This window comes from Melanerpes formicivorus, unplaced genomic scaffold, assembly GCF_026170545.1.
Source record: "Melanerpes formicivorus ecotype bairdi unplaced genomic scaffold, bMelFor1.0.p_v2 SCAF_40, whole genome shotgun sequence".
Classification (NCBI taxonomy): domain Eukaryota; kingdom Metazoa; phylum Chordata; class Aves; order Piciformes; family Picidae; genus Melanerpes; species Melanerpes formicivorus.
In genome coordinates this window covers 3,526,637-3,541,029 of record NW_027142392.1, presented here as the reverse complement: position 1 = coordinate 3,541,029, position 14,393 = coordinate 3,526,637, and the positions used below count along the sequence as shown (strand labels likewise).

General features: G+C 46.5%; 1 protein-coding gene across 8 annotated transcripts in view; it reads right to left on the bottom strand.

Moving 5' to 3' along the window:
• Positions 1–14,393, bottom strand: part of TPD52 (tumor protein D52) — a 106,659-nt gene that overhangs the window by 75,217 nt on the left and 17,049 nt on the right. For 2 of the 8 annotated variants that reach the window (XM_068158593.1, XM_068158594.1), the window contains exons 1-5: positions 9,010–9,477; positions 6,104–6,208; positions 5,264–5,379; positions 3,393–3,541; positions 2,398–2,499 (exon numbers count right to left, since the gene is read on the bottom strand). In XM_068158593.1, the coding sequence (XP_068014694.1) occupies positions 2,398–2,499; positions 3,393–3,541; positions 5,264–5,379; positions 6,104–6,208; positions 9,010–9,160 (623 nt within the window). In that variant the 5' untranslated portion in view covers positions 9,161–9,477. Of the gene's footprint in view, positions 1–1,460; positions 1,488–2,397; positions 2,500–3,392; positions 3,542–5,263; positions 5,380–6,103; positions 6,209–9,009; positions 9,479–14,393 lie in introns of those variants that run through there. The other 6 variants (XM_068158597.1, XM_068158598.1, XM_068158592.1 and 3 more) reach the window with 5 other exon arrangements.

The window sequence follows — 14,393 nt, the reverse complement described above, 5'->3', positions numbered from 1 at the left end:
GCATTTGTTCCAGTCAGTATCAGGGCCATCAGTTCTCATTCTCAAAGAACCTGGGCTGTAAAACTGTCTAAAGCTCAGACTCATGCAGTCTTAAAAGTAAACACCACCTGAGTACCTACAAACCCTGGGACCCAAATTCACTGCTTGAATCCCAGATGAACTTGGTCTTCATGAAAGAAAAGAGCTCCAAGGTTTTTAATCTCCCATTTATGTGCAGCTAAGATCTTGAACAGTGCTGATTCTTCCCAGTTTGGTTTCCTTTGCTTTTAAACCCAGCTGCTCCTGAATTTATAACAAACCCTTGAATTTCCATTGGCATGATTCTCCCCAGGAAGCACAGCAACAGTGTGGACTCACCTGGCCCTGATACACTCCCTCCTGGTGACCCAGCACCTGACAGAGTACTCAGTGCCTACCTAGCAATTAGGACACTCTTGAGGTATTAAATGCCTGAAGCCACAAGAGAGCTGTAAGTCTGTGCTTGTCTTTGTCTAATACTAGTAGAGGGACACCATACCTTAAGGAAGAAAGGTGAACCCTGTTAATGGAACAGCCAGACTCCAAAAGGTATACAGACATCCTCCAGGTGCCCCTTGTTGTACCGATGCTGAAGAGGAGGTATTTCAAATAGGCTGCTGTTCTTACACCTGAGCAAACAGCTCCCTTCAGAGCCTGAGCTCTGATAGCATCCTGTGCCACTGCCCATCCCCTCCCCAGGCAATGCCCTGGGGCTATGGCTTACAGTTAGCATTTTGGGAACCAGATCCCTGCATCTTTGTAGAAACCCCATGGCTTTAGTTAGCTTCTGAGTGGGAGAGCACAGAGAAGAGGGAGCCAGACTCCCAGGTGTGCATAGACAGGGTGAGAGGCAATGTATGGAAACTTTACTACACTGAAACTTCAGCTATTTACTTCAACTGGGCAGGTAAAGGGCAACACAGACAAGGCAACCAAAATCCTCAGTGTCTAGAGGTGCTCAAGTAATCAACCCAAAGATAAAGGACTGCTTCACTGGCCAAACTATGAACTTTACATTCAGACTCTAGTCATTTGTTTTGGGTCAAAATGCTAAACAGCCATTGCAACAGACAAAAAAGGGAGAAGTTTCTACTCTGTCAAGGCACAAACACTGCACAGACAAAGAGAAGGACTTCTGCATGCCATTGCCATATTCTGTCACAAGCACTTACAGAATCCTTTTAACAGATTGCTTTCTTACAAGGAAGAGAAACTAACTGCTAATTATTATCACTGATACTCCAGTTCTCATGTTCTGGGATGATTACCAGATGAACATGAAGAAACATCTCCCCTAGCATTAGAAGAGCTTCAGTTTTACATTAATACTGGAGAAGAAACAAAAGAAATTACCTTCTGCAGACAAAACTTATTTAAAGCTTTTAATGGAGACAGTCTGACTACATGCTTAGTTTCAGAAACAGTTCTTGTTCCCACCTTACCTAAAGGAATATGCAAAAGCCTGTAGTCTGCACAATGCCAGAGTAAGCAGTAAAAAGAGAAAGGAAGTTCTGATAAATCTGAAGAAAAATATGTCACTGTAGCTGCACCTCAAAGAGTTTTCTCACTAGACTTCAGAAAGCAAGAAAGAGGCTAATGGCAGCACTTTAAAACAGAGGCTGATTTTATTACCCTGCAGCAATATTTTGTTTGAATGTGTGACCTTTCATTTGTCCAACAGCTGAAAATGAAGTTGGATCCACCAGTCAAAACAAATTGCAAGCAGAGAAGAGTAGCCCTGTGTGTTCCAGTAGTGAAAATTACATGAAGAATTGCAAGCTGAACATATGGCTGGATTGCATCCAGCTCACAATAGTGCTAAAAGTGACCCCCAAACTTACTCCTTGCATGCCAATATTGGAGAACTGAAAAATGCCAATTGTCTGTGGAAAAAAAGTAATAAAATCAGGCCACTGCTGTGAGGTGGGACAGCTTACAAGGAAATAAAACACACCAGAAGGAACCCACACACGAGACAGAAAAAGAACAACAAACCCAAAGCACAGACAGTTAAAAGACATTCACTGTTTAAGTGCAGTATTCCACAGGCTGAGAAAGTCAGAGAAATGAGAATGCCATGTGCATCACACAAGCAGGCAGAGACTCAGCCACCTGCCATCCCACTAGAAGAACAGAAGCAGCAGTGGGGCTAATATCACACATTGCTTCTCTTGCAGACAGAGACTACACACCACAGAACTCTGCTGCGTTGGTGAGGACAGTACAAGCGCATTTTGCAGCTCTCCTAAAACAGATGCTGAAGGTTCCTGACAGAGTAACTTTCAGAAGTGCTAGGTATGTTAACAGCATAAAATTATTTCAGTGGTCCCCTGCTTAAATCTAAACCACAGCTACTTGTGAAAAGCTAAAGAAACCTACCTGACATCTTCAAACTTCTTAGTTATGACTGAACCGACAGATGAAAAAGCTGCAGAAGCCTTCTGGCCAGCCTGAGAAAGGGTTTCTGATGTTTTCTTGTAGCTGTGTTCAAACAAAATTAAGCCTGTGGTTATTTTACTAGAATACAAAAGGGACCTTTCAGTGCATGTAAACTTGCATCAAACCCAGAGGTATACTTTAACTTTAGGGTCAAATGGACAAGCTACTTAAGAGATTATCTTGAGCCACTGCAGTCTCCTCTGGCTACAGCATCTCTGCCTTCTCAGACATCAGGTGAGGCTGATCAGCATGCACCTATTACCCCACCCCCAGAACAGATGCTCTCTGCTACTGTAGGATTGAAAACACAGCAAAAAAACCCAAAACAATCCTCCCACCATCACACAAAAAACCCCAAACCAATCAAACACAAACAAACAGAACTCCAAGTAAACCACAGCATGCACACACACTGCAAAAGAACAGAGGTCTATTTTTTGTGCTTGGCATCTAAAATCTTGGACCAAATGGTTTTGTCAATAAACTCCACCATAAAATGCTTGAGGTACAGTCTCTTGCATTCTGTGTAGCCATTAACTGCAGAAGGCAGCTCACTCTGGACCTTAAGTTAGTTGTGTTTGGCAAGAACATGTGACTGTGCCCTTTCTGCATGAGCTCAGTTCACAACTTTTCAGGCTGGGAAAAAAAGCTGCTCTGTTGGACTTAGGACACCCTGGCACCTCAGTAACAGTACCTCAGATCTGGCAGACTAAAAGGGTATTAGAACTGCCCACAGCATGGCCAATCATTCTCTTGCATGAGATGAGATGGCTAATAGTGGCCTTCTCTGAAAAATCCTCTGATGATTTATCCCACTGGTTTAGTGCAACTTCACTTTGTGTTATCCACACTTATTTGACAAGGTGTAGATCTGACCCAAGAACCACAAAGCCTCCACCCAAGAGCTGAGCCAGCCAGCAGGAACCAGTACGTACGCTGTGGTTGCTGTAACATCTTGCCAGCTTTTGGTAATGTTCTGCCTTAGCTCCTGTAAAGAGTTAATCCCCAGCTTCCTCTTGATTTCTGCTAGGTGCTTCTCTTTGGCAGCCAGCACTTGTGAGAGCGTCTGGATTTCCTCTTCTACCTGTGGCAGCAGAGTTGATGAGAGGTAATTAACCAATAATACACTTAGCCATTTAACTAGGTCGTTATTACAATATCTGCTTGGCAGCAGTAAGGGGAGGGCTGGCACATTTGAACACTGCCTCACAGCTGTTCCTAAATACTAAAAGGCAAATCCAACAGAGTCTACAAGGGCTAGTAAGAAAATAACCCACCTGCAGCTATCTCTGTTCCTGGAACATGCACAAGGAAGTTGATAGCTAAAACCTTTACAGTTAGAAATTACTACCTTTAGACAACCTTAGGCTTAAGCTTGAAGATTAGTCTGACCCGGACAATCACCAAGCCTCTGTTTTCCTGCCACGTCAGTAGAGATACCAATGTATGACCAGTACCTCAGAGCACATCTGACCAGTGCACAAGTTTTGTCTCCTTGCTTGAACTGAAAACTTCACCTACAGGAACACCTTCAACTACACCTTCCCTGGGGTGGGAACGGTGACAGGCTGAGCAGTCCAAAGCCAACAAAGAAAGAAGCAACCAGGAGACTTGATGGGGTGCTTGGTGCCATGGGTTAGTTAGTTAGTTTAGGTGGGTTGGATTGGTTGATGGGTTGGACGTGATGATCTTGAAGGTCTCTTCCAACCTGGTCTACTCTATTCTATTCAAACCAAAACAGACCCAAAAGAATAATCAAACACACAACAAACACACAGCACCTGTTGAGCAACTAGAAATTGCACTGTGTGTGTAATTCCTTCTGTACACAGATGGCCATGTAAGCCTCTCAGAGAAGCACAACCAGGTCACGAGCAGAGATGTCAAAGCAGTTTTAGGGTGCCATGCTGTGGGATACATAGATGTGGCAGAGGCACTAAGGCCACGTGTACTGAGGCCAGGCATACATCCAACCGTGCTTCCACATCCAGACTGGACTTTGCTTTAGAGCGTCAGCCTGCCCACCCATTTAAGCTCCTTTGAGGAAATGCCACTACCTTCAGTGCACCTTTGTTGTGGATACCAGTCCAAAGTCCAGTGTGACGCACCCTAGCAGGATCAGATTTCCCTCACCACCTTCAGCTGGCTGGCTTGGTGTGCAATACTTGTGAATACCAACACCAAGACTGCATTTAATGTGCTTATTTCACAGCAGGCCTTTGCTGGCCAAGTCAGTAATTTTTATTGGGGTCCTAAAATCACACAGAGCTACACCAGAAAGAAGATTGGTGACTCAATAAAGCTTGACTGACAACTGCTGAAATGCATGGATCTGCTTGTCCTCCGAAGAGTGGTACTTTAAATTGCTCTTGTAAACAAGCTGCTGTACCACCAAGAATAGTTACATGGTCAGACATTAGCAAAACAGCATCTCCATGGACATTACTATGAAAACAACACCTTTAGTTGCTCCACACCAGCTGATGCAACACTTGGGTTTGGTTTCCAACCACCTTCTCTCTGGCAGGTTATTTTCCTCCTTCTCATTTGAGGAAAAAATAAAAAGGGTGAGGCACTTATGTGCCTTGGTTTAAGCCCTGTAACACATCTAGCTTAACCCCATAGTTAGAACTGGCTGTTCTTTTCTCCTTGCCACCATCCCTCTCTCCCCCTGCAACAGACAGGAGTGCCATACCTGGCTTGAGACACATAATAAATACACAAGGCATTAACTGTGTTCAGAGAAAGCATTACTCCAGATTTTCATTTTCAAAACCAGTTTAAGAGCTATTTGCAAGAGATTTACCTTAGCAAGCTCTTTCCTTAGCTCATCCTGCTCTTCTTCTGAGAGTGTTTCTGCCATACCAGCTGTTGCAGCAGCATCCTCTCCAACCTCAGGTATAGAGTCACTTCTCAGCAGCCCTTGAGATGAATAAACCAAAGTCATCATGTGTCTGCCAGAGAGCAGCTAATGTTAATATACAGCCCTTTTGTGCCAGTGCACAAAGAAAACTGATGAGAAGACAATAAAGTCCTGTTCCCTGACTACTATGGCTCAGGAACCCAGAGGCTTTTTGCTGGCTGGTTTGTTCCATCAGGTTGTATTAAAGCTCAATACAACCGTTGCAGTAACAGGAGCCTGGAAACACGTTGAGAGCAATGCACCCCACTATTTTGACAGAAACCACGGTACAGAATGGTAGGTCCCAACCAGTGGTCCCCATACACAGCCTGTTCTCTCTGGTTCATGCAGCACATGAACTCTGGAAGCACTGAAGGTACTCAAGACCAAGGCAGAGACTCCCTCTCCCTCCCTGCTCTCTGGATTAAGAAATGCCTCTTCTCAGCACATTAGGAGTGGTCTCTCAGCAACCAGCAAACTCAGCTGCAGTGGAGAAAAATGTTGCAACCTCAAGTACAAACTCTCCCCTTACACCCAGTTCAACCTCTCTGACCCTAGTAACTGGAGAGTAGAAAACTGCAGATGTGGAATGAGAAGCTGCTGTTTCGCACCTGGACATTAGGACAGATGAGAAGCCCAGAGAAAGAGCTCGGGAACCAAAGGCTGTCCCTTCAGACAGCAGTGGAGTGCTGAGAAGGTACTGATGAGGACGCACATGGTTGTTTATTATTATTATCCACTCACTCTGCTGCCTCTTTCCCTTCCAAATCCAGAAACCAAAACTCTGCCAAACGCCTCTGTGTGAGTCCCAAACACTCCCACGGTGTCCCTCAGTTTTCATCTGAAAAGCTTCAGGGAAAGGAAGAACAACAGTGTCCTCATTATTACATAGCACAGATGAACCCTGTGTCCTGCAAGGGCTGTGCTAGGCAGCCTGACCACGAAACAGTCATCTACACAGCTAACAACCCACAGATCTCCACAGTGGCATGGCCACAACCCAAATACAGATGCTGACTTTGAGCAAGCTTTGTAGGAAAGGTGCACAGCCCACCTTAGATATTTTTGTGATGTGTGGGGCAAGAAACCAGGGACGTTGCAGTCAGACAACTGATGGAAATACTTCATCTCAATCTGTTACTAAGAGCTTTTCTCCACTTGGGGTCTTCTCTGTTCACTAGCACAACTATTGTTATTGGCTTCCACCATGCTACCTTTCATTGTGTTAGCTCTCTTGCACCTCTAATGTTGCAAAGGACTTAAAATTCCTTTGTTTGGTATTTTGTGCTGAGAGTGATTGCTGCACCCAAGCTTAGCTGAACACTTCACGTCTCAAACTCCTTACACCAAGTGAAAATTCTTTTGGGGAAAACAACTGGAAGGACTTGTCTAGTATTGGGGGGAAATCCCAAGGTTTAGGGTCAGTTTTTAAGGTGCCTGAATTTCCAAGATTAACATATTAGCCCAGCACTTCATTAGATCTAGTTAAAGGACCCAAATAAAGGCATGAACAAGTTAGCTGATTAGGACTCCACAGGTCAGGGAAACAGCACTTAAGCCCTCGTCATTCTGCTAGAGCAGGCAAAGCATTAGTCAGTCATTTCACACTCAGGTTTACTGCTCTGGGGATTGCTTTGGTTGGTTTCAACCCAGGTTTGTCTCTGTTTTGATCAGAAGTCCCTACACTTAAGCAGTTTCAGCAAGCCCTGGTTATTTCAGATGAGCAGCCTTTGAGGCAGGGGAGGGTTAGACCTTACAAAGCTTTATCTTTAAGAGTGATATGTTCTGTGTCAGACACTCAGAATGAGCACTTTAGCTATCACTATACAGCTGCAAAGCTAAAGAAAAATGGCTCTTGTTAAAGTTCAGGAGAACAAGTGGTACAAGATTGTAAGATCACTGCAGCATTGAGTAATGTACAGTGCCACAGAAGATATTTATTTTGCAATATATAAGAGAGATGTATTTGAAGTGCTTCCCATTTATCTCTGTGAAAAAGCCAAAGTGAGACAAATTTCTTCAACTGAGAGGAGTAAGTTCTTCAGCTTCCCTGCCCAGCTCTAGAGCCCCCAACACATGAAGGACATGGAACTGTTAGGGCAGGTGCAGAGGAGGGCCACAAAGATGTTCAGAGGGCTGAAGACAGGCTGAGAGTTGGGGTTGCTCAGCCTGGAGAAAAGGAGTGTCTGGTGAGCCTTTAGAGCAGCCTTCCAGTATTTGAAAGGAACCTTCAGTAGAGCTGGAGAGGGACATTTTACACAGGCATGGCGTGACAGGATGAGGGCTAAGCGCTTCAAACTGGAAAAAGACAGACTGCAATTAGACCTGAGGAAAAAATCCTTCCCCATGAGGGTGGTGAGGCACTGGAACAGGTTGCCTTGAATAGTTGTGGAGGGTCCAAGCCTGGAAGTGTTGAAAGCCAGGCTGGATGGAGTCTTGAGCATCTTGGTGTAGTAGGAAGTGTCCCTGCCCATGGCAGGGGCAGATAGAACTGGATGACCTTTCAGCTTCTCCCTTCCAACTCAAACCATTCCATGACTGTCCCAAACACTAAGCTCAAATGGAAGTGTCCCTGCCCATGGCAGGGGCAGATAGAACTGGATGACCTTTTAGCTCCCTTCCAACTCAAACCATTCCATGACTGTCCCAAACACTAAGCACAAATTCATTCAAAATGAATTAAAAAGGAAATTGAAGTCCAGCAAAGGTTGGTGCTTATGGTGATGCATCACCACCAGATACAGAAGACCACTCTCCCCCCATTTAGAAGAGGCAGAAGATACAGTCATTGCAGAAGTGAAAGCTGACCACTGTTCCCCAGAGGCCCCTAGCTTAGCAAGTTCACAGAGGGGTTTGGGTTAGGTCACAGGCATTCTTTAAGATTCTAAACCACAAGCCCATTCAAAAAGAAGTCACCCCCTTTGCAACTCTGCTTGGTCACACCTGAAGCCAGGCTTAGTCTGCTTTAGCTTTCTCCATTTTTAAGTAGTCTGGAAGATCACACCCAGCAGCACCCAATGGACAGGAAAGGTGGTAACACCAGAGCAGGTGTTCTGTTCAACAGGCAACCAGCTAGAAACTCGTAGGGCTAAGGACTGGATGGATGCTGCTGCAGCACAGCATGCAACAGAGGCTTCCTCAGGGCAGCACAAGCATAGTTACTATTTGCAGGCACATTTTAAATGCTAAGTGGAATAGAGCAGAGGTTTTAGAGGGCATTTTCGTTAATCAGTGCTATTTTCAGTACTAGAGGCAAACAGATGTCAGACCACACAGAGCTCTGAAGTCAGGCTCGGTATGCAATTCCTACCTCCCCTTGGAAAAAAGCTAATAGGCAAACTAGGCCAATTACTCCAGTCTGATCTTTTGTTCCTAATTATTTTGCTCACTCCATTTGCCTTCAAACTGCCTTTCTCCTGGATTAAGAAATAAGGTAAAGCTGGCAAATGCACAGCACAGGAGAGACTACCGACAGGGCACACTGAAGCTCATCCACTACCAGAGTTAACAGCAGGTCAGCTTTTACCTTCACTTACATCAGTGTTGCAGCCACATTTTAGAGAGTCTTCATTTAAGAACTTGCTTTTTGCAGACCTTAATCACTAAGCTTTCCACATAGAGGTTTTGTAAAAGAAAGAGAAAGGCATTACCAGACTTGGCCAGCGTAGGTGATCCCGGTGGAGAAAGGGTTATGCTAGGCGACAGGTAGAGATAGTTTCTGTTCACTCCAGCATTGAAATCAAAGGGTGATTTGTAATCCTCATACAGATCCATGCCAGAGAACTCAGAGCACGCAGCCATCCTCCTCTTCCACCGCAGCGTTCATCTTCGCTCTCTGGGGTGACCCAGGCAGCAGGATTAAGAATCGCTCCGCTTCCTTCACATGACACTTACTGTTCCCTCCCCAAAATTTGGCTCTCTTACACCACTGCTAGATTGGATAGAGCTGTCTAGCAAGTGATTCCTGATCCATCCCGTAAGCTGCTGCCACAGCCTCAAGTTCCTGTAAATGTATAACCGGGGCTGGATCTAAACAGACCGTTCCTTTAACAAACATTCACAGCACCCGGCTCACGGCTCCTGGAAGAGCCTTGGTCCTCTGCAGGACTGCAGCAAGACTTTTCAATCATTTAAATACAAAAAAAAAGGTCAGCTGACTGCAGCTACACCAGGATATCCTTAATCTTCTAGGACACAAAAGGATTACCAGCCATAATCTATCCTATAGACCATCTGTGTAGGAGTTTTTCCTCTGATTAATGGAAAATTCTGTCTGCGTAACTATTTCCCCAGCTGCTTCCACCAGAGTCATAACCAGTAGCCAGTCTCTGCTGCCCAGGTCTCACATTGCAGCATGGGCTCAGAACAGGAGGAAGCAGCATTGATCTCTGAAGGCTGTGCTGTAAATGATGCTCATAACATTGTCAGGGTTGGAAGGGACCTCAAGGATCATCTAGTTCAAACCACCCCGATAGAATAGAATAAACCAGGTTGGAAGAGGCCTTCAAGATCATCCTGTCCAACCTATCATCCAACACCACCCAACCAACTAAACCATGGCACCAAGCACCCTGTCAAGTCTCCTCCTGAACACCTCCAGCGATGGTGACTCCACCACCTCCCCAGGCAGCCCATTCCAGTGGGCAATCACTCTCTCTGTGTAAAACTTCCTCCTGACCTCCAACCTGAACCTCCCCTGGCACAGCCTGAGACTGTGTCCTCTTGTTCTGGTGCTGGCTGCCTGGGAGAAGAGACCTAGGGTCAGAGTGGCTGGAGAGTGGCCAGGCAGAGAGGGACCTGGGGGTGCTGGCTGATGGTAGGCTGAACATGAGCCTACAGTGTGCCCAGGCAGCCAGAAGGGCAAATGACATCCTGGCCTGCATCAGGAACAGTGTGGCCAGCAGGAGCAGGGAGGTCATTCTGCCCCTGTACACTGCCCTGGTTAGGCCACACCTCGAGTACTGATGTGAACATCATCTGTGTTTTAGTCAGCATGCTAACAGGCATTACTTTTGCCCACAAGGCTAAAAGCATGAGAGGGTTTAGGCTGCTGTTTGGTGCACTGCCCCCTGTCCCGGGTGCGCCAGGCAGCGTCAGCTGGAGCAGCCCGTTAGGCCAAGAACCGGTAACACCGGAATGCTCTGTCCTGACCAAAAGCATTTCTACTGGGACACGTAGACCATAGAGAGCAGCTTATGTAAGCCATCTGATTCCTTGATGGGCATCAGATTGAGCCCTGGGAAGCAGAAGTCCGTACCTAAAAGAGGCACTTGGCTCAGTTCTACAATGCTTCACTACATTCCTGTTTCAGTTTGTGGTTTGTTGGTGTGTTTTTCACTGGAAACATCAAGCTAACCAGCAGTGCAGATCACCTGTACAGCTGAGCAACTGTTCCCTCCCACACCCACCCTCTCACCTGGGCTCTCCACTGCAGCCTGCACACAGAGCAGCACAGTCAAGTGGAAGTTAATATCTCTCTCCCCCCCCCCCCCCCCGAGTGCTCTTTGAAGGCAGAGGCGATCAGAGAGATCACCCCACCCTCCCCTCGGAGCCACAGAAGTGAAGGAGCTCTGCAGCACATTCAAGCAAAGCTCAGGCAACGTCATCCCTGGGGATACAAGAAGAAAGTGTACCGCTTCTGAAGTTTTAACTTCCCCTTTCCAGCGCAGTCAGCAGGAGCAGGAACAGACCCTCCAGCTAATTAAAGAGAGTTCCTTTTAGACCGCAGACCTACATTGGCTTCTGGTGCAGGCTACCTGCAGGCTCACAATAATGCAAGTGCCAGAGCCTAAAATGCTCTGCTACTTTCTGAACCCAGGGAAGAGGAGAAAATATAACAGCCTTCTGCAGTTCTGACATGTGGCTGTGGCACCCAACAGAAACGCTGCACAGTTCATGTGAACGAGGTGAAAGCTTCGATGCCAGATTCCGGTCAAAGCAGCCAGAGGCTGTGACTTGGCTACAGCAGAAACAAGCTCTACTAACCATGCAGGCCAAGGTAAGCAGCTACCTCATCTGCTCTGCTGCCTTCCCTCCTGTAACTCAGCAGAGAGGCTGCCCTGCACCATAGCTCAGGCAGGAGCTGTACTGACTGGATTAGGCAAAACAAGCTCTTGAATGGGGGAATGCTGGAAGAGCTGGGTGCTTTCTACCATCACTCTCTCAACACAGAAAAAGAGAGTGAAGATAAAGCTATTCCCTCACAGACTTTTTCCCAACCCCAAAGAACCATTCAGTGTAAGACCAGTCAGTGCTAGCAGGCTACAACAGCTGGGAGTAGCTACTGTAGGAAAAACCACTCCATATGATGATCTGTTCGTCCCTGCTAACCATCAGGAATCCCAGTTCCTGACTCCTGATTTACCAAGGCAGTACTTACACCTTCTTGGCATTTACAGGGAACTGCCTGTGGCCAGACCAGCCACTCAAAAAAACCAAACTGCAGCACTCTTCTCACATCTTTACAGTGCACAAGGTGGCTTCATGCCCCTGGAGACACCTCAGTTACAGTCTAAATAAAGTTACTGACCTGGGCTATCACTGCTGCAGCCAGAAGCGTGGATGGGCCACACTTTGCAGCCCATCTTCAACGTGGCTGGAGAGACAGAATATGCCTCCCTGCTAGAACAGATCAATTGTCACTTGGTTGTTACTGCAGGTATTGGCTGCAAGACAGCATCTGAAGAGATCTTGAAGCCTGCAGAGGTACCTGCTCCAGAGACAAGTGGCACTGGGGCTTTGCTCCCTAAGGAGGAGATTGAAACTGAAGATTCTGTTGTTCCTAAAAAAGTACTCATTTGCCCTTAACATCTTTGGGTAACTAGAAGGTTGGCACTTCAGTCATCTATGCCATTTTGGAAGCTGCTGTTTGAGAGAGTGGCATGAAGGTAGGTAGCTTCTGTCAGTAACTGTTTCAAGCACCCATGACAAGTTCAACTGAATGTCACCAGGTGGCTCAGGAAGGCTCAGTCACAACAACTACAATTAATCATATGTAATCTCCTCTGGCCAGGTTAGAGTGTGCTTAAAGCCCTCCCAGGTAACTAGCTAGCACCAGCAGTCAGCACAGATTGTGCACACCGTGAATCATAAGGGAGGGAACTTCCTGCATGCCTAGAAAAGCCATGAAGTTTAAGCAAAGGCTGTCACCAGATATTTGCCTGCCCAGTCTCAGACATCATTCTTTCCTCAGATGCCACCTGCTACCCAGCTCTGCAGCTGCCACCTCAGCCCAAGACTCCAGCAGCAATTTCATAGAACAGTTTGGTTGGGAATTACTTTTATGATCACTGACTTCAACCATTCTCCAACTCTACCAAGTCTGGTGCTAAACCATATCCCTCAGCTCCCACATGTCTGCCTCTTTGAAAGACCTCCAGGGATGGGGATTCAAACACAGCCCTGGGCAGCCTACTCCAGGACTTGACAACCCTTTCCATGAAGTGGCTTCTAATATCCAACCTAAACTTCCCCTGGTGCAACTTGAGGCCATTTCCTCTCATCCTATCACTTCTTGTTCTGGAGAAGAGACCAGCACCCACTTTACTACAATCTCCTTTCAGGGAGCTGCAGAGAGTGAGGAGGTCTCCCCTCAGCCTTCTTTCCTCCAGACTAAAAAGCCCCGTAGTTGCTCCTCAGAAGACCCGTTACCCAGACCCTCCACCAGCTGAAGACAGACAATAGAGTATTAAAGCTGCTCTACTTTGTTGGTAGCTAAGCAAGGACAAGATGTTGCTGTAGCATTGCAGGGATGCTGCTTTTCCCACATGTAGGTCTAGCAGAACAATAGTTTGCTTATACATGAAAAAGCTGTATCCCTCTTTCCTGATTAATCTTGAGAAGAGAAGGCTGAGAGGGGATCTTACCAACATCAATAAATATCTGAGGAGGGGGTGTCAGCATGAAGATGCCAGTCTCTTCAGCAGTGCCCAGTAGTAGGACAAGAAACAACAGGTACAAGCTAGAACACAGGAGGTTCCACATCAACACAAGGAGACATTTCTTTACAGTGAGGTGAGGGTGATGAAGCCCTGGAGCAGGCTGCCCAGAGAGGCTGTGGAGTCTCCTTCTCTGGAGACTTTCAAAAACTGCCTGGGTGCATTCCTGTGTGGCCTGCCCTGGGTGATCCTGCTTTGGCAGGAGGCTTGGACTCAAATTCTGGAGGTCCCTTCCAACCCCTAACATTGTGATTCCTTACAGAAACCAAACTCATCTCAAGTACGACTGAGTATCAGCTCTGGGCTTTGAAGACACTAAGCTGTGTCTTCAGCAGTGTTTCCTATAAAGAAGCAGATTCAAAATGGAAAGGCTACCATTAATGCCTAAGAATTAGAAGAGTGCAGAGGCTACCCTAGGACAAGATCCAAACACCACCTTGGATGAAGCTACCTAAATGACATGAGATCTGTGCCTAATTGCCCTGCACCAGTACCCTGTTCAAGCACAAAGATGCCAACCTTGTGCACCACAGCCCATTCATTTGGCAAGCCTGCCACGACTCCACCACCTAATTCAGCAAGCAAAAGAGGGTGGAGGAAGATCAGGGGAAGAGTTTGTTACCAAAGAGAGAAAAGTGGTTCTTGCTGCTTTGGAGGCAATACAGAAATCCTGACTCTCCTGTTTCAAGGATGATTGTTAAGATTCAACCGGCTGCTCAGCCGGTACCTGGTCTAAATTTGCATCTTGTGCAATCTGCTGGCAGGCAAGGCTAAGCAGAGGCCTTCCAGTAACTGGGGTAAAGACTTCCAGTCAGGTCTGACCCCCAGCTTTACCAGGTAGAGCCCAATCAGGCAGCAACAGTCAGGCTCTTCCCCCAAGTCCAAATGAATTTTATAGGGCGTAAGCCATTTTAAGAGCTATAAAGCTACTTAAGTATCTTAAGCCAATCTAGGTTCTCTAGTTTCAATTTGATCTCCAAAGCCTTACCACTTTACAGATGAGTAAAGCCTTTCAGCACCTGATCTGAGACTTTAAAACTGCACTAAGAGAGAAGGATGCCAGGCAGCAACAGGACAGAAGCTTAAACACTAACCAA